Source organism: Peromyscus maniculatus, chromosome 23 (assembly GCF_049852395.1).
Source record: "Peromyscus maniculatus bairdii isolate BWxNUB_F1_BW_parent chromosome 23, HU_Pman_BW_mat_3.1, whole genome shotgun sequence".
Lineage (NCBI taxonomy): Eukaryota > Metazoa > Chordata > Mammalia > Rodentia > Cricetidae > Peromyscus > Peromyscus maniculatus.
Genome location: NC_134874.1, coordinates 26,704,735 through 26,728,549, shown reverse-complemented (window position 1 = coordinate 26,728,549; position 23,815 = coordinate 26,704,735). Strand labels below are relative to the sequence as shown.

Below are 23,815 nucleotides of genomic sequence, written 5' to 3'. Positions count from 1 at the left end.
TGAGACCCTATCTTTGAAATAATGCAGCGGCACCATTCCCGGGGTCAGCCAGGGTCAAGTAAACCTAAGCTGAATAAATTTGGTCAAGAGGCACAAAAAATGCCTACAAACGAGTAGTCTGCCAAAAAAGCACTGTAGAAACCAGGTATGCTGGCTCATTCCCATAATTCCAGCACTTGGGAGGTGGAGGCAGAAGGATTGCCTTCTTGAATATAGCCTGGGGTTCCAGCCACCCTAACCTACAGAGTGAGTGTTTTGTTTGTTTTGAGACAGGAGAACTCATTTTGTAGACCAGGCTGGCCTTGAACTCTCACGGAGATTGCCTGCCTCTGCCTCTGGAGTGCTGGGATTAAAAGTGCTCGCCCACCACACCTGGGTTAAAGAGTGAGATTTTGTCTCAAAGTCACAAGAGGGCAATAGAGGTTTACAAAGCGGGTGTGGTCTTTGCCCTTGTTACTAAAGATAGACTCATCTAGAATGTGGGTGCTGCGTTGACTCTACTTTTCACTGAAGTTTGTAGTATAAAAGGACCCCCCCACACACACACACACACACACACACTGGCATCTTTGGAGTATAAAAGATGAGAGGGAGGCTTGGGACCGAGTTCCATAAGAAAAGTGTGCAAATGCAGATGTGTGGTGTTCAGCCCCCAGGATCTCCCGAGGGCTGCCTTCCAGTGTGGTCCCGGGGACAGAGCCAAGAACACCACAATGGGGGCTCTTAGTGGCTGTCCCTGGAGGCAGGGATCCCTGTTGATGTGTGAGAAGAGCTTGAGGATTTGCTTGATCTTCAGAACTTCAAAGGCAGCTGGAGCAACTGGCGGGCGGGACCCCTAGAGGTTAAGGTCATCAGTCACCCCCAGAAGGGCGCAGGGAAAAGTGCCCGCTAGGGAAACCCCATATGGCCTTCGCCTGTATTCTCCCAGCCTTGTCAGTGGTGGCCTTTGGACTGCTGGAGGCTGAGGGATACTTGAACCCCAGGGTGCCTGGGGAACGGCGTGCGGAAGACCCCCTCGACTTCCAGCTCAGCCTGGGAGCAGACTGGGTGCTCACAACCTCCATGAGGCCCCATTCCTGGACCAACATTCTGAGCAGTTTTGTTAAAGAGAAAGGGGCAGGTGTGTGATGCATGCCTTGGATCTCAGCACCAAGGAGGCAGAGGCAGGGAGATCTCTGTGAGTTCCCGGCCAGCCAAGGCTACACAGTGAGACTTTGGCTCAATAAAGTTGAGTTGGGGAGAGCTAAGGCTGGGCATGGCTACCTCTTTTTCCATTATCAGGACTTTGAGGATTATTTTCTAGAAGGGCTCAGTGGCCTGCACTGGCCTCAGCCTTCCTTCCCTAGGGCAGGTAAGAAGTAGAGAAAAAGCCAGCCAGGTTGGGGATGTGGCTTGGTTCATAGAGTGCCTGCCTTGCATGCATATGAAGTCCTGGGTTCTATCCCCAGCAACCCATAAACCAAGTGCGGGTAGTGCATGTCTGTAATCTCAGTATTTGGGAGCTGGAGACAGGAGGGTCAGAAATTCAAGGTCATCCATGACTTAGAAGGAAATTTAAAACCAGCCTGGGCTAAAAGAAATTTGTTTCAAAATTCAAAACAAAACCAAAAGCCCCAGTACAAGAGAGAGTATAGAAAGGGAGTTCCAGGCCAGCCTGGTCTACAGAGTGAGATCCAGGAAAGGCGCAAAGCTACACAGAGAAACCTTGTCTCAAAAAACAAACAACAAACAAACAAACAAACAAAAAAGGGATAATTGTTACCATGGGAACTGGATGGGTCCTTCAGGTTGCCTCCCAGTGAGGTGAGGTATGGTGGCCCATACCTGTAGTCCCAGTCCTTGGGAGGCAGAGGCAGGCATATCTCTCTGAGTTCAAGGCCAGTTTGGTCTACGTAGTATGAGTTCCAGGCCAGAGAGGGAAAAATAGTGAGACTCTGTCTCACAAACCAAAACAAAGATTCATAATGTTCCCAGCTAGCAGGTGCCTGGTGTGTTCTGAAGATTTCAGTCGTTCTTACTTTAAATGTTATACAGCTGGGTTCTAGGGATGAACATGCCTGGGAATGACCCTGGGATGATCCTTTGTGAGAGAGGAAAAGACTAGAGTACACAGTGAGAGGCTTAGAAGAAAAGTTTTACCTTGGGGTTGGGGGGCTGTAGGTGTGCTTCAACAGTCAAGAGATTGCCTAGCGTTGGTGATGCCTTGAGTCCATCTCTACTTTCAATACAAAAATAAATAATCTACCCATTACAGACTCCAGCAGTCAGCACCACGGCACACATCTATAACCCTAGGAATGGCTGTTTTGTTACCTGGAGAACTGGAAAGTAGTTTTTAAATTACATTTATTTATTTAGTACAGGGGAGGTCACATGTCATGATATGCATTTGGAAGCCAGAGAACAACTTACAGGAGTTGGTCCTCTACTTCCCACCATGTGGGTCTCAGGGATCAAACTCAAGGTGTCAATCAACTTGGCATCAAGTGCTTTACCTACTGAACCATCTTGCAAGCCTTTATTGGGGACATTTCTTTTTAAGGGGGCAGAGCATTGGGTTTGGAAACACAGTGTTGTTTTGTTGCATTTTCAAGACAGGGTTTCTCTGTGTAGCTCTGGCTGTCCTGGAACTCATCCTGTAGCCCAGGCTGGCTTCGAACTCACAGAGATCCACTTGTCTGTCTCCCAAGTGCTAGGATTAAAGGCCTGTGCCACCACTGCCCAGCTTGGCTTTTTATTATTATTATTCATTTATTTGTATGTATCTGTGTGAGTCTGTGAGTGTGTGTGTGTGTGTGTGTGTGTGTGTGTGTGTGTGTATGTGTGTGTGTGTGTGTATGTTGGGAGGGTGTGTGCTCCCAGGCTTACAGAAGCCAGAAGAGAGCATCAAGTGTCCTCTCCTATTATCCTCCTTATTCTTTTGAGGCAGGGTCTCTCCCTAAACCTGGGGCTCACATTTTCTCAGCTGTCGAACCCCAGCAATCGCCATGTCTCTGCCCCCCTCAGAGTTGGGGTTACAGGAGTGTATGGGAGGAATGGCTTATTACCTAGATACTGAGATCTAAACTCCATCCTCACGCTTGCGCAGCAGGTGCGCTTAACCACTGAGCCTCCTTTTCTGCCTAGTTCTGGTTTTGAAAAAAAAAAAAAAAAGGTTTCTGGACTGCTTACTATGTGGATGCCCATGCCCAGACAGGAAGTTGTTTTTGTTGTTGTTTGTTGAAGATTTATTATTTATTTATGTGTCTCTGTGTGTCTGTGCACCTGCTTGTGTGTGTGCCTTTGGATGCCAGAAGATGGCATCTGATCCTTTGGAGCAGAACCCAGTAGGTTCAGAGAATTGAATCCGGTCCTCTGGAAGAGGAGGAAACGCAAATATTTTTAACTGCTGAGCCATCTCTCCAGCCCCAGATCTGCTTGTTTAATTACACTTATTTGTGTGAGTGGGTGAGTGGGTGGGTGGGCAAATGTACGCGTGCTTGCTCCTGCAGGCGCATTAATTTGCTGGAGTCAGATCTGTCCACCATGTCGGGACTGAACTCCGTTTGTCAGGCTTGGTGAAAACATCTTCCAGTGAACCATTCTTCTGGGAATGGTGGTGCCCCAGAAAGTCTTATACTCATGGTTTTGTTTGGGCCAGTTTCTATATATTTTCCCCAGAGCCCCTCATTTTTCAAATAGGAAACATGTTGGTATTAAATAGATTTCCTTCCTCCTCCTCTTCTTTAGATAGGTTCTCATTCTATAGACCAAGCTAGCCTTGAATTCAGAGATCCACTTGCCTCTGCCTTCCAAGGGCTCGGATAAAAGGTGTGTGCCAGTATGCCCTGCTAAGCGAACAATGTGCCAACCAAGGTTCACCAAGTCAAGTAGTTACCAACCAGCCTATGATCTCTACAGAGCTCTGGCTAAGAGCTTAGCCCTAATCACCCAGAAACAAGGATGGTTTCCACTATCTGGACTAGCTGTGGGTTTATCCCACTGTACACCAGGTTACCCTCAGGATTGAGTTGAGGGGTTGTGACTGTACCAAGAACTCCTGCATTTGGCTAAGCCCTTCAAGATCCTTAGTGTACCTGTAAAGAATACAGACGACTCCAGGCCACCCTAGGCTACATAGAAATACACTGTCTCCCAAACGATAACAAACCAACCACGACTCAAGTGACTACACTCAGGAGCTGAGACTCTGTAACTCCAAAGTAGGTAGTGTCTAGAATCCCCCAGTGAGGGGCTGGGGTGTGTCTCGATGGCAAAGTAGTTGCCTAGCATGTGCAAATTCTGGGTTCAATCCCAGCTTTGAAAAAAAAATGAAGATTTATAATCATCTTTCTGTTTAAAACAAAGGTTATAAAAAACATATTTGGCTGGACGGTGTTGTCGCACACCTTTAATCCCAGCACTCAGGAGGCAGAGGCAGGCAGATCTTTGTGAGTTCGAGGCCAGCCTGGTCTACAGAGCGTGATCTAGGAAAGGTGCAAAGCTACACAGAGAAACCCTGTCTTGAAAAACCAATATATATATTTGTGTGTGTGTGCACGCGCACACGCACACGCGCCCCGTGCAGGCAGGAGCGGAGGTCAGAGGACAACTTGTGGGAGATGGTTCTCTCTTTCTACTGTAGATCCCGGGGATCAGGAGTGACTCAGGTTGTCAGTCTTGGTGGTAAGCTGGTGAGCCATCTCATCGGCCCAGACATGGGTTATTATATCAAACTCAAATCCCTGCAGGGGGCAGCACGGTGAAGAAGCAAAGCAGTTCGTTTCTACGAGAAATGTTCCCGCCCCCTCTTTCTCTGTCATTCAGCTTCTCTTTCTCATGTGGTCTTTATGTGATTGTTTGGACACTGTCTCATGTGTAGCCCAAGCTAGGCCCAAATGCTTCATCCTTTTTCTTTTTTCTTTTTGTTTTTTTGAGACAGGGTTTCTCTGTGTAGCCCTGGCTGTCCTGGAACTCACTCTGTAGCCCAGGCTGGCCTCAAACTCACAGAGGTCAGCCTGCCTCTGCCTCCCGAGTGCTTCGATTAAAGGTGTACACCACCACCTGGCCATACTTTTTCTTTTTAGAGAATTATTTTATATATTTTTTTTCTTTTAAACACAAGTCCCGGCAGGCTGTGGGGCTCTACTCCATTTTTGCCTCTCTCCCTTTTTAATTTTTTAATGTGCATTGGTGTTTTGCCTGCATGTATATCTGTGTATGTTGGATTCCTTATCCCTTGGAACTTACAAAGAGTTGTGAGCTGCCATGTGCGTGCTGGGAATTGAACCCAGGTCCTTTGGAAGGAAGAGCAGACAGTGCTCTTAATTGCTGAGTGATCTCATCAGCTCCAGAACAAGAGTCTTTTTTTTTTTTTTCTCAAGACACGGTTTCTCTGTGTAGCTCTGGCTGTCCTGGAACTTGCTTTGTAGATCAGGCTGGCCTCGAACTCACAGAGACCCGCCTGCCTCTGCCTCCCGAGTGCTGGGATTTATTAAAGGTGGGCTGCCGCCGCCACTGCCGCCACCCAGCTATTTGTTTTATGTACCAGTGTGTCTGTGTCTTATGTGTTGGTGCAGTATCCACAGAGACCAGAAAAGGGTGTTGGATCCCCTGAAGCTGGAGTTACAGGCCATCGTGAGCCACCTGATATGGGTGCTGGGAATGGACCTCGGCCCTCTACAAGAGCAGTGCATGCTCTTAACTACAGAACCAAATCACAAAGCCCCCAACTCTCTAACCTGCCTTTAGTTCTTTGTTGTTATGGTTTGAGACAGGATCTGACTTCGTAGCCCTGGCTGGCCTCAGAGGCAGATATCAGCCTGCTTCTGCCTCCTGAATGCTGGGATTAAAGGCGTGCACCACCACAGCACCTGGAGAAGACCCTGAGCGTCTCATCCTTCTTCCCCTGCGTCGTGTGTACTGGACTTGCAGATGGCACCACCATTTCCACCGATGCCATGTTAGGGATGGAACCCAGGGCTTCCGGTGTGTTCTGTTCCTGGTGCTCACTATGGTTTTAACACAGAGAAGGGCACTACTTACCAACTCAGAGGCTCTACAGGTAAGGTAGTACCTTACCTAAGTTGCAAGTTGGATCTGAGAGCTAACCTACATGAGGGGTAACACCCAATGAGGCGGGTGCACCCTATGATGTCATCCACAGGCAGATGGAAGTATGACTTCATCCCAGGGAGGCTGAACTGAGAGCAGTCAAAGTCTGAGATTAATTTTCCTTTATTTATTTCGAGACAGGCCTTATGTAGCCTAGGCTAGCCTTAAACCTGAACTTGGGATCCTCTTGTGATTACAGGTCTCACCACCACGCTCAGTGTATATAGCTCGGCAGTTGGTACCCCGGGCTTTGTGAATGCCAGGCAAACACCTTACCAGCTGAGCCGCCACATTCCCAGGTTTCTGCATCCTCACCCACAAGGCCTGTGACTTGCCGGCTGGTCCTTCTCTCTCTTCTTAGGGTCTCGTGACCTCGCATAGGTTCAAGATACAGGACCTCTTGTTTCCCAAAACGTGTGTTAGTGGCCATTCCTGTGGTGCTGTGGGGGTCTCCTTAGTCGTGACCCAGAAAACAACTCCCCGGCCTAAAGCTACACATCTCTTTTTACTACGTTTATTTTGTCTGTGTGTGAGGTGTGGGGGTGCACATGCACACACATGCACACACCACTGTGTTTCTGTGGAGGTCAGAAGAGAACTTCTGTAGACAGTTCTCTCCTCCTACCATGGAGGTCCCGGGACAGAACAAGGCAAACTCCTTAACCACCAGGTCATCCACAGGCCCCACTCCCACCCCGCTTTCCTTTTTGAAATAGGGCCTCACTATATAGCCCTCTGAAATTCACTATGTAGACCCAGCGGGTCCACAAATTCATGGGTCATCCTCCTGCTTCGGCTTCCCCAGTCCACCACCAGGCCCCCCCTCGACCTTTTTCTTGAGACAGGGTCTCAACTATCTAGCCTAGGCTGGCCTTAAACTGGAGACCTTCCTGCTTCAGCTGGCCACAGGCTGGGATATACACACGCTATCACGTCCTGTCTTGACTGATACTGGAACGGTGACAGAGGGCAAAGCTGTATCATGGGAAGGAATTCAGAAGGAAGGAATCCGGTTATACCTCCACTGTGTCAGTATAAAAGGGTATTTTGTCCAGTTTGCCCATTTTAGCAGTCTGACTAAAAGACAATCCCCAGATGCACGATCTTTGGTTCCTGTCAGCTTGTCAGAGCCTGCACACTTCAGCTCCATGCCTGCTGCTTACCCCTGCTCTGCACAGGGACACACCTCTTCACCCACTACCTCCATTGCCAGATCCGGAGGCATGGGCTAATGTCCATCGCCAAGTTTACCCCCCTTGCCAGGGCACACAGGAAGTAGGGGAAGGGAAACCCAATACGGTCTTGGGAGGAGGGAAGATAAAACGATACCAAGGAAACCATGCGTGGTGTCCTCCAGAAAGCGTCCGATACCCCTGTGGATGTGGTAGCGCATGCCTGAAATCCTAGCACTCAGGAGACTGAGGCAGAGGATGGAAAGTTCTAGGCCAGTCTGTGGTTCACAAAAGTGCTGGGATTACACCACCTCAAGCCTGGTTTATAGAGTGCTGGGGGTGGAACCCAGGGAATTGTGCATTCCAGGCAAACACTCTACCAACTGAGCCACATCCTGAGCTCTGCTGTGGATCTCTCTTGTCTCGGCTTTACACATGCCCCCAGTCAGTGTACTTACGATGTCCTAGCTCATTCCCAATGTGAGTCAGAAGGGGACCTCTGGGCTGTGGGATGGTCTGTATGTCAAATTGATCTGATTGGTCAATAAATAAAACACTGATTGGCCAGTGGCCAGGCAGGAAGCAGGTGGGACAAGGAGAGAAGAGAATTCTGAAAAGCGGAAGGCTGAGGCAGGGAGACACTGCCAGCTGCCGCCATGACCAGCAGCATGTGAAGACACCGGCAAGCCACCAGCCACATGGCAAGGTATAGATTTATGGAAATGGATTAATTTAAGCTATAAGAACAGTTAGCAAGAAGCCTGCCATGGCCATACAGTTTATAAGTAATATAAGCATCTGAGTGATTATTTTATACGTGGATTGTGGGACTGCGGGGCTTGGTGGAACCTGGAGAGAAGCTCTCCAGCAACACCTCTGGGCTGGAGAGATGGCTCAGAGGTTAAGATTATTAACTGCTCTTCCAGAGGTCCTGTGTTCAGTTCCCAGGAACCACATGGTGGCTCATAATCTGATGCCCTCTTCTGGTGTGCATGCAAAACAGAACACTGTATACCTAATAAATAAATAAATCTTTAAAAAAAAAAAGTTCAGTATTAGGCACAAAGAAAGTTCATGACCAGCCTGGGTTACTAGACAGTACCTCAACAAAACAAAACAACAGAAATTTCCCCCAAATCCAAATGACAACTCTCCCAAAAACTCATTACAATCCTTGGTCAGCAGCATATGAGGAATCTAGTTTTCAACTTTTTTTGTATCTTTTTTTTCTCCCCCCCCCAAGATTAAAGGTGTGATTACAGGTGTGAGCCACTATGCCCATCATTTTATATCTTTTTAAAGACAAGTCTTGCTATGTAATTGGTCACAATCCTCCAGCCTCAGCGTCCTCCATCGATCAGAGGCCTATAACTACACTCTGGACATCATCTCCACCTTAACCAGCGAGCCTCCTGCTGCTTCTCCTCCTGGCTGCTCCAGGGCCCAAAATTACTCCCACAATCCAACAGCCTCTCGGTAGCAGGATTTGACTTGTGACACCTGTGATCAGCACTGCAGATGCATGGGCCACACTCAGGAACTCAAGCTCCAAGTCTTGTCACAGTGAGCAGGCCACACAGTTACAATGAAAGGCAGACCAAGGACAGGCAGGCACACTGTCCCAAGACGGACTTGGCCCCTTAGCATCCCCCTACATCACCACTGTGGAGTCGAATATGAGTCATAGTGACAGATCTCAGGAGAGCAAATTATTTACTCTTCTGTGTTTACACCCACAGGGCACCTTCCCCCAAGGTCACACCCTGGATAAATATGGACGCACACATACTCGTCATACTCCAGGGCTTTGTTTTCCGGCTCCCACCTGACAGAGGTGGTGTGAAACAGACCTGAGTAAAATGGGAATCTTGCACTAACTTTTTTCTTGGCGGGGAAGGGGGCCACGGAAGGACCTTAGCAGTGCTGGGGACTGAACCCAGTACCTGCTGCATGCTAGCATTCTCTCACTGAGCTAGGCACATCCCCAGCGTCTGCTGGAGCGTTGATCAAGTCTCACCTGTGGCTTGGGGTAACACAGAAAGACAAGTTTCATGCACGCCCCAAGAATTAAATCTCTTTGGCAGCGGACAACCCAGTAGTATTGCACTGTTCAAAGGTTACAGAGGATGTGCTGCCCCATGGTATAAACATGTGGCAGGGCACAAGACAAAGCTTGCTCAGGGCCTCTGGATAAAACCAGAGCAACGGTTCTGGGAGTTGACATCTGGAAGGCAACTTCTAGAAACAAACCGGCATCCAGGGGACTCCGGAAAGCACTTAAATGTCTAGTTTTCGGGTGTCTTCATCCTGGGGGCTCTTTTTTGGCCATGGAAGAGCCTCTTTTTCTGGACCATAGGAGAAGGATGTGTTGATCACCAGCCAGGCTGGGAAGGTGCTAGGAGAGTCAAGAAACCGCCCTAGAGGTAGTCAGTTCAATCCAAGACCAATAGTTCAAAGGTTAAGAAAGGCAACCAATAGTTCAAAAGTCAAGAAAAGCAAGTTTCTTGGGCTGGTTCCTCTTCCCTCCTTTTCTCCGATTAAACACGGGACCCGAAGAAGGCGAAGAGGAGGAAAATGAGGATAAAGAAAGTGGCATCTCGGGTATCGTCCCAGCGGAGCCCCTTGTTGGATCCGCCCTCCTTCTTTTTGCGAAGGGCTTCCCTCCGGGCGCGCAGACGCCGCTCTCTCTCTAGCTGTTCCCCATAGTGCGCCTGGTAGAAGGCGTCAAAGTCGAACATAGTGCGACGGTCGCCGGTAGAGGCCCGAGTGCCTCCGTGAGCCCGAGGAGTATAGGGAGGAGGTTGGGGAGGGGTGGGGTCGGCCGGGGGTGTCCTGGAGGGCCTGACGCCGGGTCCGCGCAGGTCCTGGTCTCTGAGCAGACCTCGGTCATACTTGCGACGGAGGACGGTGCTGCCCAGGACCAGATAAGCTTCGGAGATGCGCGTGAAGCGCTCGGCGGCCTCGGTGCTGCCGGGGTTGCGATCCGGATGGTAGAGGAAGCTCTGCCGGTAGTACGCCGCTTTGATCTGTGCCTGCGTGGCCGTCGGGGGGACGCCCAGCAGCTCATAGAGGGCGGTGCGGGAGTAAGCCCTCCCTCGCGGGCCCAAGCCCGGGGCCGAACTCCGTGGCAAGCCCCGGGGCTGCCACAGTCTCCATAGAGGTGACAGCGGCCAGCCCAGGCAGCGCGCGGCCGCCATGTCGTGGCGGGGGCAGGGCGCCGCCCAGCCAGCCAATGGAAACCGCGCATCGTGAGCGGCGCCTCCGCCTCGGAGCCAATCAAATGGAAGGAAAGGCGGGGAAAGCTTAGAGCGTAAGCGCTGCCAGGCGGTCGCGGGGTTGATGACGTCAAAGCATCGCGCTGGGGCTTGCCGGCAGCAGCGTGCTGCGGGACCCTGGAGATGGCGTCTCGGAGCCGGAGACCTGAGCACAGCGGACCGCCAGAGCTGGTGAGCGTCTTGTCAGGCCTTAATCTTCTTCTAGAATGCTTAGTTTTGGGATTCTTCCCCTCATATCCCATGTGTCTTTCTCTTCCCGACAGTTTTATGACCAGAATGAAGCCCGGAAATACGTTCGCAAGTGAGGAGAGCATGGCTGTTGAATGGCATCGGGGGTCGGGATCGGCAAGTCGCCCGGATTATGGGCGTCGCTTGGAATGCATCTACAGTTTGGGAGTGGGGGAAATGAGGGATCAGGGTAAAAAGTGAACTTTTAACCGTCGAAGTCCTGGAGGGATCTTGGTACCTTGGTTCCAGAGTAGGTGTATTCATTTCCAGTTTACACTAGATCGTTTGACAGTGTCTTTTAAACATGTGGTAAAGTAGGCAGTAGTTAGAGGATACCAACAGGCTACTGTCATATTGTATACGTGCTCTGTCACCGAGCCACACCCCCAGCCCCTCACTTGGGGATTCTAGGCAGTTTTACCATTGAGCCACACCCCCAGAAAGGAATCAGTACTATTAAGAGGAAGGACATACTCATTATGGGTTTATTGTGAGCCTTATTTAAATACATGATTGCACTAAATTGTCATGGCAACCGTTGACAGAAACATCGTCTGAATCCTGTACATGATAGTTTTTTTGGTTTTATTTGTTTGAAACATGACCTCTTATAGCTAAGGGTATTCTTGAACTTGCTATGTATCAGAGGTGACTAAATTCCTGACCCTCTTGTCTTCACCTTCCAAGGGCTAAAATTGCAGGCATGGTCCGTCATGTAGGACTCTATGGTTTCATTGTATGTGACCTTGATTTTGGGCAGACCAGGTGTAGAACTATTCTGTTCAATATGGCAGCCAGTAGCTAGCTATTCAAATTCTGTAAGTCTGAATGACTTAATGTGGAGAGATGAAGGAAAAAAAAAGGACACAGCTCACAATTTTTTGCTGATTACATATTGAAATAACAGTTTGAGTATGTTGACCTTAAAAATGATTATTTAGTATATGGGGTTAAGTAAACTGATTACCGTTTATTTGTCCTATTTTTTTTTTTTTGAGATATGTTTACATTATGTAGCCCAGGCTGGCCTCACTTGTAGTGACCCTCCTGCTTCAGCCGTCTGGATGTGGAGATTATAGGCATGTACTACTATGCCCTGTTCTTATCTAGTTACTCTCTGTCTCCCACCCGCACCTTCCTTTTGAGACAGAGTTTCACTGTGTAACCCTGGCCGGCCTTGAACTCGCAGAGATGTGCCTGCCGCTGCCTCTCGGGTTCTCGTTCTGTGGAGGTGTGCACCGGCGCACCTGGTGCCTGCGTTACATTCCCCATGGCCACCACTGCTGTAAGGTTTTTCTCTTCAGGTCCCGGGGGTGGGGTGCAGGTTGGCACACACGTTTTGCTACTGAGGTGAATCGTTTTGTCTTTTTGGAGGTACTGGGTATTGAACTTAGGGCCTGTTGGATGTGGGGCAAGTGCTCCACCACTGAGACACATCCCTAACACTTGTGCGTTGTTGAGCCCTGCATATATATGGGAGTAAGTACGGCAGATGACTCTTTGAGAGCATGCCTTCCTCAGGAATAAAGCATCAAACCCAGCAGAGTTGTAGATAGGCATTGGCTGGTCAGCTGCTGAGTGATTTGCTCTTATTTCTGTCAGCTTTGCAGCTGGTGCACTTAAAATTTGTACACAATAAAATGACATGCAAGCCAGGCGGTGGTGGCGCACGCCTTTAATCCCAGCACTCGGGAGGCAGAGCCAGGTGGATCTCTGTGAGTTCGAGGCCAGCCTGGGCTACCAAGTGAGCTCCAGGAAAGGCGTAAAGCTACACAGAGAAACCCTGTCTCGAAAAACGAAAAAAAAAAAAAAATGACATGCTACTGTATCAGTTGGACTTTTGGGGTGACGTTGTTGATGTTGTTTTGAGATAGGGTCTTGCCCAGATTGGCCTTAAACTCTTAGTTTTGTCTCAGCCCACCCCCCCTTTTTATCTCTCTCTCAAAACAGGGTTTCTCTGTGTAGTTTTGGTGCCTGTCCTGGATCTCGCTCTGTAGACCAGGCTGGCCTCGAACTCACAGAGATCCACCTGGCTCTGCCCCTCCTCCCCCCAGTGCTGGGATTGAAGGCGTGTGCCACCACCGCCCGGCACTGTCTCAGCCTTTTGAGTGGTGGTGGAATGTTGTGGAAACATCCATGCCCATCACGGGACTACTTTTAATGATGACATTTGAGTTTGTTGAGTTCAGGTTAGAATTGTCAGTTTAAAATGTTGGACAAGGGCTGGTGAGATAGCTCTGGGTAATCACCAAGCTTCATGACTGAGTCCGAACCCTAGAACCCACATGTTGGAAGAAGAGAACCAAATGGAGCAAGCTGGCCTCTGACGACCACATGCACATGCACACGCACACACACAGACACACAGACACACACACACACACATGCACGCATGCACGCGCGCGCGCACACACGCACACACACAGACGCACACACTAAATGAAATAAATAAAATTTTACAGTGAGGAAAGCACCTCCAGTTGACTGTGTCCTTTTGATCTAGGAGAACTAGGACCTAGAACTCCCTGACCACTCCCATGTTTTTCTACTTCCCCAGCTCACGGATGATTGACATCCAGACCAAGATGACTGAGCGAGCATTGGAGCTCCTCTGTTTGCCGGAGGGTCAGCCCTCTTACCTGTTGGACATCGGGTGAGGTCCTGGGGCCCTGGGTCCAATGGCCTGGGTAGGGTGGAGTGTCTCTTACTGTTCAGCTCTGGGAGAGCCCGTGGATTGTTTCTTCCAGCTGCGGCTCTGGACTGAGTGGAGACTACATCTCAGAAGAGGGGCACTATTGGGTGGGCATTGACATCAGCACTGCCATGTTGGGTAAGTTTGCTCTGTCTCGTACCAACGTGGCTGTCCTCTTGGTGTGGAGCAGCTAAATTGGATTTTTGGTTGAGATCAGGTCTTGCCATATAGCCCAAGCTAGTCCCCAACTTGAGATGCTCCTGCCTCAGCCTCCCTGTGGCTGAGATCACAGGCCTGCCCACCACACCTATCTGCAGCAGTGGTACCCATACTGTCCTTTCCTCTGATGTAGATGCTGCCTTGGACCGAGACACAGAGGGAGACCTGCTGCTAGGGGACATGGGCCAGGGAGTCCCTTTCAGACCAGGTTCTTTTGATGGCTGCATCAGGTGAGGCCCTTCACTTCCTGCTCTTAATTCCATAGACCAGTGTTTCCCAAACCCAGCTGTATAGCGGTCATACGTGATATTTAAAATTTTACATGTTCTGGGCCTGTGTGCTGCCTCAGTGATCAGTTACCAGGCCTGACAAACTTGAGTTTGATGTAGAACACATGTGCTGGGAGAGAAAGAAGGTTCTTGGGAATGATTGTCTGTCCTCTGTATGTGAACGAGGATGCATGCAAAGTTAATAAATGTAATTTTAAAAATGTACATGTTCTAAGATTTTGAGATTTATAAGGACAAAGGTGGCTAAAAAATAATGTGTGTGCACATTCTTGTGTGTGGGTACAAATAGGTGGAGGAGGCAAGGGAGCAAGCACCCTTGGGTGTCAGGCCTCAGACACTAGCTACCTTTTGTTTCCGACAAGCTCTTATTGGTCTGGAGTGATGTCACACAAGGTGGACCAGCTGGCCAGTGAGCTTCCGGGCATCTGCCTGGCTCTGCTTCCCATTCCCCCATGCTGGGATCATAGACACACTGAACCTATAATTTATTCCCAGGTGGTGGTAGCGGCACACCCCTTTAATCCCAGCACTTGAGAGGCAGAGGCAGGTGTATCTCTGAGTTCAAGACCAGCCTAGAATACAAAGCAAGTTTTAGGGTAGCCAGGACTACGTACACAGAGAAACCCTGTCTTGAAAGACTGAATTAAAAACAACAACAACTTATTTTTATTTTGTGTGTGTGTGTGTGTGTGTGTGTGTGTGCGTGTGCGTACCACATGCATGCCTGGTCCCTGGGGTAGCTAGAGAAGTGTCCAATCCCCTGGAACTAGAGATGGTTGTGAGCTGCTGTCTGAGTGCTGAGAACTGAACTTGTGTCTTCTCCAAGAGCATCAAGTGTTCTTCATCACTGATCCATCTCACCAGCCCCTGGACTTCCATGACCAGCTTTGGAGCATTAAAATTACTGTTAGAAATATGAAATGCTGCTGCACCTGGTTATAATCCCAGCTCTTAGCAGGTGGAGACAGAAGGATCAGGAGTTCAAGCTCATCCTCTGCCACAGGAGTCAGAAGCTAGGCTACATGAGATCCTGACTCAAAGTCAAAAGTAAAATATTAAAGAAATAGGAAGCAGGGGCTGGAGGGACGGCTCAGTGGTTAAGAGCACTGGCTGCTCTTCCAGAGGACCTGATGGAGAGCAAGCTGAAGGCCTTTCTCATGCCAGACTAGTCACGTGGCATTCTGTGGCTGGGTGTGTAAAGCAGTGAGGAGCCGTGGGCCAGAGTGAGGGGTGCAGCCGCCGAAGGTTTGAGATAGACACAGCAGAACCACGTGAAAGAACGGATGAGTGGCTGGGTGGACGTGCTGTCCAGTGGGTTTCCTTTGATTGTCGGAAGAGAGTGAAGGGGCAGGTGGGCAGCCTGGCCTTGGCACCTGGAGGCACTGCACGCAGACATGGGGTGAGAAAGCATTTCCCTGGGATGGCAGGAGCAAGTGAGTGCTGCCCCGACTGGTTCTGGGTTGTGTAAGTGACCAGGAGAGGACTGGCCCCTGCAGGACAGGGGCTATATGAAGCGGGTGGTGGGGGATGGTGGCCGAGTCCTCAGGAGGTCTTTGGGGACAGCGTCGGTCCCTCCTGACTGGTCCCCTTCCTTTCCAGCATCTCAGCTGTTCAGTGGCTCTGCAACGCAAACAAGAAGTCGGACGTCCCTGCCAGGCGTCTCTACTGCTTCTTTTCGTCCCTGTACTCTGTCCTCGTGAGTATGAGCTCTCCTCCTCCTGTGTCCGTGTGTCCGCCACTCTCCTGCCTTGTCAGTTCAAGGCTGAAGTGAGGTCCACGATAGGAAGGCTGCTTAGAAAGGACACACCGGCTGTTGAGACTCGGTGGACATGCTGGTCTAGACCTGGAATCCTAACACTCGGAGGCAGAGACTGGATGGGGAGTTGGGAGCTCAGTGCTAGCCTTGGCTAGCAAAAATGCAAAAGAAGGGGCTCAGTGGCTAAGAGCACGGGCTGCTGTTCCAGAGGCCCTGGGTTCAATTCCCAGCACCCACATGGCAGCTCATGGCTGTCTGTAACTCCAGTTCCAGGGCCCCTGACGCCCTCACACAGACATACATGTGGGCAAAACACCAATGCACATAAAATAAAAATAAATAATTTTTTTTAATGCAAAAGAAAAAAAGCCCAGATGCACAGGGCTGACATCTGACCAAACCTAGGAGCATCGCAGTCAACATCTGAGGCAATCGATGCGGAGAGTGACATCGTGTCCAGCACACAGAGGTCACCTGCCAGATTGCCCGTGTCCTCTGCACTTCCCTCCTCTGTCACCGGCTTCGTTAATCAGAAAACATTTCACGGCAGACATTGTGGCACACACTGCAATCCCAGCACTTACTGAGTAATTCTTGTTTGCCCTTTTTCTTCCGAGACTGGGACCTACTGTGTAGACCAGGCTGGGCTTGAGCATGTGGTGATCCTCCTGCCTCTGCCTCCCAAAGGCCTAGGTTATAGGCATGCACCGTTCTTTTCCTGCCACAACTGTAAGTCAGGTGCCTGCTCTGCCAGCGTGGGGCCCAGTTCAGGAGTCTTGTTCACGGTGGCATTCTGAGCTCTGCCCGTGACCGGAGCTTCGTAAATATTTAGTAAGTGAAGGTCCTGACCCCACGAGCGCTTCTGTGGTCATGACATTTCTTCTGCTTACAGGTCCGCGGGGCCCGAGCCGTCCTGCAGCTGTACCCTGAGAACTCGGAGCAGGTGAGCAGCTAGCTAGATCGGGGTGGGGGTGGGGGTGGGGAACAGCCTTCTCCACTCCGCTGCCTTGCCACTGGGCACCATGGCAGAACAGGGACCTCTTGCGACCTGGTGGGACAGAGGGATGGGGCACCTGTTGATGGCACAGTGACCCCAGATGGCTCCCCGAGAGGGGGTGTACCTGTAGGGGAGGCTGGGGTGTTGTCTCCTGCTGACAGCTGATGATTCAGTGGCAGGCTGGGGATGTGGCTCCGTGGTCGAGCCTCATCTGGTACATGAGGACCTGGTCTCCATGCCCAGCACTGAGAGAGAGAGAAATGCAAAGCGCTACGGTGGTGTCACAGAATGAGCTGTAATGTTACCCATCTCCATAACCCCAGGGGTAGAGTGGAAGCAGGCAAGAGGCCCTCAGCATGAGTTAGGCCTTAGAATGACGGTGACCTGCAGGTCCCTGCTCCGTAACAGAACTGAGTCTGGTCCAGTTTCCTGAGGGCCGGGAGATGGGTCCCTGGACCAGAAGGTGGCCACCAGCAGAACCGCTTTGTTCTGACACTTCCCTCCACGGGGCTGCGGAGACCCAAAGCCACCACTTTCTGCCTTGGTGGCTTTGGGGGCCTCGGAGTGGAGAGGTCTAGCTGTACTGTGCTTTAGAGTCTGACCAGTGAGAGCTGAGGACCTCTAGAGCGTCTGTCCCCCCCCCATCCCCCCTCTGCCCCTCTCTCTCCTCAGCTGGAGCTGATCACAACGCAGGCCACAAGGGCAGGCTTCACCGGTGGCGTGGTGGTGGACTTCCCCAACAGTGCGAAAGCCAAGAAGTGAGTGTGGGGGGCGGGGCTCAGTGGGTGAAGTGTTTTCTGTGCAAACACGGGGGGGCCTGGGCCCCCAACTCCAGCATTCGTGCAAAAGGCCAGGCGTGGCGCTTCGTGCTTAGAACCCCGACGAGGCACCGGGGAGATGAGATAGGCGGGTCTCTGGAGAATCGCGGGCGGGCCAGCCTAGCCTCCGTGATGAGCTCGAGGATAGTGAGAAACCCTGTCAAAGATGAGCTGGACCTCGGACTGCACATGTATTCCATACACAGTGAGTGCGGGGCCCAAGAGCCGTCGGCACAGCTGTGGGGCCCTTGCAGGCTACGGAGGAATGCTGGGTAGGTGGACAGGGCCGCAAAAGGTAGAGGACAAGGACTTGTCTCTTCCTGCCAGGCCTTGTAAGCTAGGCTTCATGTAGCCCTGCCTTGTTTCAGGTTCTACCTCTGTCTGTTTTCTGGGCCTTCCACCTCCCTGCCAAAGGTAAGGGTTCTGGGTTCCCAGCACAAGAGCATGCTGGGAGGGCCTCGGTGGTCAGGGTTCCCCAATCCCCTGCACGGAGCCCAACTCTCTGAGACTTCTGCAGGTCCTAGGAAGGAACACGAACCCCTGTAGCCTGACTTTCAGACCTGCCGGGGTTCCTCGGGCCTGGGGGCACGTGTCTGTTGGGGAAGTAAGTACCAGGGTGACTCAGGAGTTTTGTCCCGTACAGGGGCTGACGGAAAGTCAGGATGCAGACCGGGCCACTGAGTCCGTTTTCACCAGTGAAAGGTAAGGTGCATCGGTGTGGGGAGCAGGCGAGGGCTGGGGCATTTCTCTCGGCTCTCACCCCAGGCAGGTTGGACACAGCTGCTGTGCCAAAGTGATGTCACAACCCGGTGTGCCTGGGTGGGCTATGTCTGCCTCCTCCTCAGCCTGGGTACTGGGGCCGCCACAGCGTCTTGGCGTCCTGTGTCGTTCCTCCCCCCATAACCCCCCCACAGCCACTTTTAGCTCCAGCCTGGGCCCCGGCCTTCCTTGGCCCGTGCATCCTCATCTCTACCCTCGAGTCATTCCTGTCTACACACATAGCTCACAGTTGGGGAACAGATGCTCAGACCATCCAACACAGCCCAGCTAACGGAGAACACATGTCACCAACAGACACTGGTGTGAGGATGAGCGGCCGTAAGATGCGTGGAGGGGGTCGGATGCCTGGTACTTCCTCAGCAAAGCTGAGTGAAAACCTGTAGAAGAATCCCCGAGTTCAATGGGAAATGAGCCGGGGAGCTCAGGAAGGAGTGGGGAGGGCCGGGGCCGGGCTTCTGCGGCAAGCCCCTGCTCTTCTCAGCCAGCTCGTCTGCTGTTTCTGTTTCACTGTGGAGAGAAGCAGGTCCCCGGGCCTCACCACCCCCGCCCCAGCACTCCTGGCACCTGTGGTCACTTACCTTTCAGCCACCCCGAAGACTTTCTCTTGCCTTTCTCCAGTGACCCGCATCGTGTTCCTATAGCGGGCTTCTTGGACCAGCCCCCACATCATGATATGGAGTCTTTTAATTATGAATGCTTGGCCTTAGCTTAGGTTTGTTTCTAGATAACTTTTTTTTTTTTAAGATTTATTTATTTATTATGTATACAGTGTTCTGCCTGCATGTATCCCTGCAGGCCAGAAGAGGGCACCAGATCTCAATACAGATGGTTGTGAGCTACCATGTGGTTGCTGGGAATTGAACTCAGGACCTCTGGAAGAGCAGTCAGTGCTCTAACCACTGAGCCATCTCTCCAGCCTTCTAGATAACTTCTTTAACGTAACCCATTTCTGTTCATCTGTGTGCTGCCCTGAGGAGCTTTGCCTCATCTGCGTACTGTCCCCATCCTGCTTCCTCTGTGACTGGCCGGCCACTGGCTGGCCCCCTCTTCTCTCTCCCCGCCAGCCCTGCCTACCCCTCCTCTGCCTCGCTATTGGCTGTTTAGCTTCTTATTAGACCAATCAGACGCCTTAGGCAGGCAAGGTGAGACAGCAACACATCTTTACATCGTTAAACAATTTTTCTGCAGCACAAACAAATGTAGCACGTCTTTACTTAAGCAAATATCCTGTCCCACAAGATGCTCCCGTTCACAGCGCCCCCACAGTGTTCCGTGTGTCCACACAATCTTTGATTCCCGTGCGATTGCCTTGACCTCTGACCACACCTTGCCCCTGACCCTTGGCCACTCCTTTCTGAGCTCCCCTGCTCATGCCCCTGAGCTCTGGGACATCTTCTAGATGTTTCTACTAGGCTTTGCAGAGAAGTACAAGGTGTCCAATCCCCTCCACGCATCGTAGGTCCCTTAGCTCTACACTAGTGCCTATGTAAGTGGAATGGTCGCCAGCCCTGGCCCTGCTCTTCTAGGCGATTCCAGCCCTCTTCCCTCTTCCTCACCCCACAGTCCCCTCCTTCCCTCTTCTTCCTGGCTAACCAGGTTCCTGTCACAAGCCATCCGCACACACCCCACAGTGTGCGTGATGGCGAGGCATGTCACTGTAACCTCACTGACCTGTTCACCTGCCCACAGAGGAGGAGGAGGCTCCTTACTGACCGCCAGACCAACACGCTGCTCTTCCTTTCCTCCATGGCTCCCTCTGGCCTCCCGTGGCCTGCCCTTCTTTCCCGATGGTCTGGGGTGATGCACACAGCCCAGCCCCTGCTGCAGATGCTGAGTAGCTCATGGCTCCTGCCCGCACCCAGGGGCCACAGGCTATCCTGAAGCAGCCGGCAGTTCTCCTTCAAGCTAGGCTGGATCCCTTCATCCCAGCAGCCAATGGGAATGTGGCTGTGGGGGGGTGAGCAGGCTCCCTCTCTTCCTTGGGCCTTTTGTCCCCTGGGCTGTGGGGATCACGTTCCTCCTCAGCCAGGGATGGAGGCCAAGATCAGTCTGTGAGGAGCATCTTCGTCAAGACTGCCGTGAGTGGGCAGCCTTGTTTTCCTGCCTCAGACATTGACAGATGCTGGAGTGAGGCAGGGGGTGGGTGTGGGGGGACAACACTGGCATCTGCTGAGCACACTGAACCCCAACCCTGACAAGGAACTTAAGTGGCAGCATTGGACTGTGCAGGTACCATGGCTGTCCTTGGACACCATCAGGCTCTTGAGTTACTCCTTCCCGGAGTTATCTATGGACAGGTGTGTGCCAGACACAAGGCCATCTACCCGTGATGCCTTGCAAGGACAGGGACTGCACCCCACAGCTCTGCTACGCCAGGGTTCTGTTGTGGAAGTGTCCCGAGTGGAGGTTACAGACGGGAAGAGAGGGCCTCAGGGCTGCCCCCCCACACACACACACACAGCTTAGCCACCCTCTCACCTCCGTCTCTGGCTAGGGTGCCACACAAGAAGGCACGGCGGGACCTGGTGAAGAAGAGCCGGGAGTGGGTCCTAGAGAAGAAGGAGAGGCGCAGGCGCCAGGGCAAGTGAGTGCCAGCTGGGGATGGGCAGGCGGGGAGCGGGAGGCTGTGGCCGCCAAGAGGTCACCTGCTTTTGAGGTCTCAGAGCTCTTCATTCTCGAGTCTGTTCTGTCTGTCTGCAGGGAGGTCAGACCCGACACCCAGTACACTGGCCGAAAGCGCAAGCCCCGCTTCTGAGAGCTCTGTATCTAATCAAATGGAGAGTCTGGCCACCCACACCTGCATCCAGTCCTGCAGGTGGGGCCTGGCCACCCACACCTGCATCCAGTCCTGCAGGTGGGACCTGGCCATCCACACCTGCATCCAGTCCTGCAGACGGGGCCCTGGCCACCCACACCTGCATCCAGTCCTGCAGATGGCCCTGGCCACCCACTCCTGCATCCAGTCCTGCAGATGGCCCTGGTCACCCACACCTGCACCTCGTCCTGCAGGTGGGACCTGGCCACCCACACCTGCATCCAGTCCTGCAGGTGGGACCTGGCCACCCACACCTGCATCTCATCCTGCAGATGGCCCTGGCCACCCACTCCCTTCAGTGGTTGGTAGCTGTCCAACCCAGGACCTGCCTCTGAGGAATTTTCTAGATTGAACTGTTTACCTCAGCAGCTAGCAACATAGTATTTTAGAAAAGTTGCGAATTTCTCAAAATATTTTTTTCACTAAAAGTGTTCCAAGGATTTGGGTTTGGCAGCCCAGATCCTGAAATCCCAACACCCTCTGGGAGGCTGAGGCAGCAAGATGGAAAGTTCCAGGCCAGTCTGGGCTGCAGAGCAAAAAATCTGTCTGAAAAAACTAAAAAGAAAAAAAATTTCTAAGGATGTTTATTTTGTCTTAAATGCATTAAATAACTTTCTAAGTAACTGGTGTCCCTGGCTCTATATTAATCTGTGTCTCAGGTTCCTATGTTGGGAACTACTGCCTGACTCCCAGGCAGGGACTGGACTTAAAGACCTAGAATGGACAGAAACATTCTTGTAGCTTGTGGGAGGCACAGTTGGGTCTCCGCCACTCTTTTAAGTCCCTGGCCGAGGGTGGGAGGTGTCAAATGTCTTCGCACTTGGTAACGTCAGGCTGTCTGGACAGTCCTGCTCTGGGATGTGTGGCGTCCACCAGGCTGAGGCTATTTGATGGATATGTTCTGTGAGGGGGGAGATGGGGGGGCTACATCTGGACATGGCATAGCAGGAAGGCACTGACCAGGGAGGCCGAGGGGCCAAAGGCCTTAACCCCTGGAGTGGCGTCTCCTAGGGACCAGCTCCAAGACCTTCGCTCAGTAGGTACAGTTCTTGCCGTGCAAATGAGGAATTCAGATTCCAAACCCAGTGAAGCAGTAGTGCTGCTGTGCTAGTTAGGCAGGGTGCCCTGAAACTCGGGGTCAGCTGCACACAGTGGACAAATGACCCTGCCTTGTACAAGGTAGAGGTGAGGAACGACGCCCAAAGTTGTCCTTTGACCCCGCACACATGCGCACACACTCAGGCACACATGCGCACTTTTGTTTTTTAAGATTTACTTGTTATGTATACAGTGTTCTGCCTGCATGTACGCCTGCAGGCCAGAAAAGAGAGCCAGATCTCATTACAGGTGTTTGTGAGCCACCATGTGGGTGCTGGGAATTGAACTCAGGACTTCTGGAAGAGCAGCCAGTGCTCTTCACCTCTGAGCCACCTCTCCAGCCCATGTACTTTTTTTTAAGGGGCTGGAGAGGTGGCTCAGTGGTTAAGAGCATGTACTTCTCTTCCAGAGGACCTGAGTTCGGTTTCTACGGCCCACATAACCACCCATAACTCCAGCGCCAGGGGACCCAGCGCCCTCTTCTGGCCTCCACAGGCACTGCACTCACATGACAGACACACTCACACACATACAGAAACAGCCAGGCATGGTGCTCCCTCCCTTTTAATCCCGGAAGGGGGCGCCTGCCTCAAGCCAACACACGTCAGCTTTGTGTGTAACTTGTTTCTCAAGGTGTTAGAATTCGGCCCTCACTCCAGCTACATGACTGTACATGCGCAGTTCAGGAGTTAAGCAAAAGGCCTTGTGTCTTACGTCATCAGTGTGCACCGGTGACTACTTACGCATGGTGTGGTCACACAATTTGTGCCTTAAAAGCCGGATGCAGACCCCACACTCTCTCTGCTCTGCTCCCCTCTCCCCCCCACCACCATTTTTCTCTTTCCAGGCCTGGCTCTCCTCTCTCCCCTCCCCCCCTTTTCCCTCCTAATAAAGCTCTGGAAACTAACACTGGGTTCTTTCGTGACCGTGACCTTTCAGCGGTAACCAGTGCCGCCACCAGCACCGTTTATCATCCTTTCACAAGGTGAAAATATATATATATATATGTAAATTTTTAACTTGTGTGTTACTGTGCCTGTGTGGAGGTTGGAAGACAACTTCTGGGAGTCGGTTGGATTTGGACTGAGGGGGTCAGTCAGGCTTACTGGAAGCAGAGCAAAGCAGTGGATCTCTCTGACTTTGAAGTCAGCCTGGTCTAAGTAGTAAGTTCCAGAACAGTAAGGGCTACCTAGTGAGACCCTGTCTTAAACAAAACTTAAAAAAGAAAAAGATCTGGGAGTTGGAGAGATGGCCCAGTGGTTAAGAACATTGGTTTGTGTAGAGAAACTGGGACTGGTTCCCGGCACCCACACGGTGGCTAACAACCATCCATACATCCAGCTGCAGGGGATCCAACCCACTTGTGTGACCTCTGCAGGCCCCAGGCACACACATGCATGCTGACAAAACATTCACACAGATGAAAAGATCTGAAGCCACACCTCTGATGAGCAAGGGCGCCAGCGCTCCCCTAGGTAAGGTTGGGGTTTCGGGGCTGTCTCGGGAAAGCCCAGATGTCACCCACTGACCCCCCAGAGATAGTTCAAGGCCTGTGTATTGGGGGAAGGGTGGGACCCTCCAT

The 23,815-nt window shown here is 51.7% G+C and overlaps 2 protein-coding genes and 1 non-coding gene across 4 annotated transcripts; 2 read left to right on the top strand and 1 right to left on the bottom strand.

Annotated features, from left to right (window-relative positions):
• Positions 1-7,960: 7,960 nt before the first annotated feature.
• On the bottom strand, positions 7,961-10,497 carry Dnajc30 (DnaJ heat shock protein family (Hsp40) member C30). The gene has a single exon (XM_006971306.4). It carries the CDS (start codon positions 10,460-10,462, stop codon positions 9,803-9,805), a length of 660 nt encoding a protein of 219 aa, XP_006971368.1. The 5' UTR covers positions 10,463-10,497; the 3' UTR covers positions 7,961-9,802.
• A 66-nt stretch (positions 10,498-10,563) lies between these two features.
• On the top strand, positions 10,564-21,758 carry Bud23 (BUD23 rRNA methyltransferase and ribosome maturation factor). Of its 2 annotated transcripts, XR_013047786.1 has the most exons (13): positions 10,564-10,711; positions 10,804-10,841; positions 13,326-13,421; positions 13,516-13,598; positions 13,813-13,909; positions 15,569-15,665; positions 16,618-16,668; positions 17,395-17,480; positions 17,909-17,954; positions 18,184-18,242; positions 20,815-20,904; positions 21,021-21,135; positions 21,214-21,758. XR_013047786.1 is itself a non-coding variant. In XM_006971307.4 (12 exons), the coding sequence occupies exons 1-12, from the start codon at positions 10,664-10,666 to the stop codon at positions 21,073-21,075; spliced, it is 846 nt and encodes a 281-aa protein (XP_006971369.1). In that variant the 5' UTR covers positions 10,564-10,663; the 3' UTR covers positions 21,076-21,758. The 2 variants fall into 2 exon arrangements, 1 of the variants encoding a protein (XP_006971369.1); XM_006971307.4 differs by having other exon boundaries at positions 21,021-21,758.
• On the top strand, positions 20,303-20,435 carry LOC121825575 (small Cajal body-specific RNA 20). The gene has a single exon (XR_006067899.1).
• Positions 21,759-23,815: the final 2,057 nt, after the last annotated feature.

Excerpts from the sequence above, each read along its gene's own strand:
- Dnajc30 (XM_006971306.4), bottom strand. The coding sequence starts at position 10,462 with ATGGCGGCCGCGCGCTGCCTGGGCTGGCCGCTGTCACCTCTATGGAGA.
- Bud23 (XM_006971307.4), top strand. The coding sequence starts at position 10,664 with ATGGCGTCTCGGAGCCGGAGACCTGAGCACAGCGGACCGCCAGAGCTG. Across the intron at positions 13,422-13,515 it reads TCTTACCTGTTGGACATCGG|CTGCGGCTCTGGACTGAGTG; the intron begins GTGAGGTCCTGG and ends TGTTTCTTCCAG. Across the intron at positions 17,481-17,908 it reads AACAGTGCGAAAGCCAAGAA|GTTCTACCTCTGTCTGTTTT; the intron begins GTGAGTGTGGGG and ends GCCTTGTTTCAG.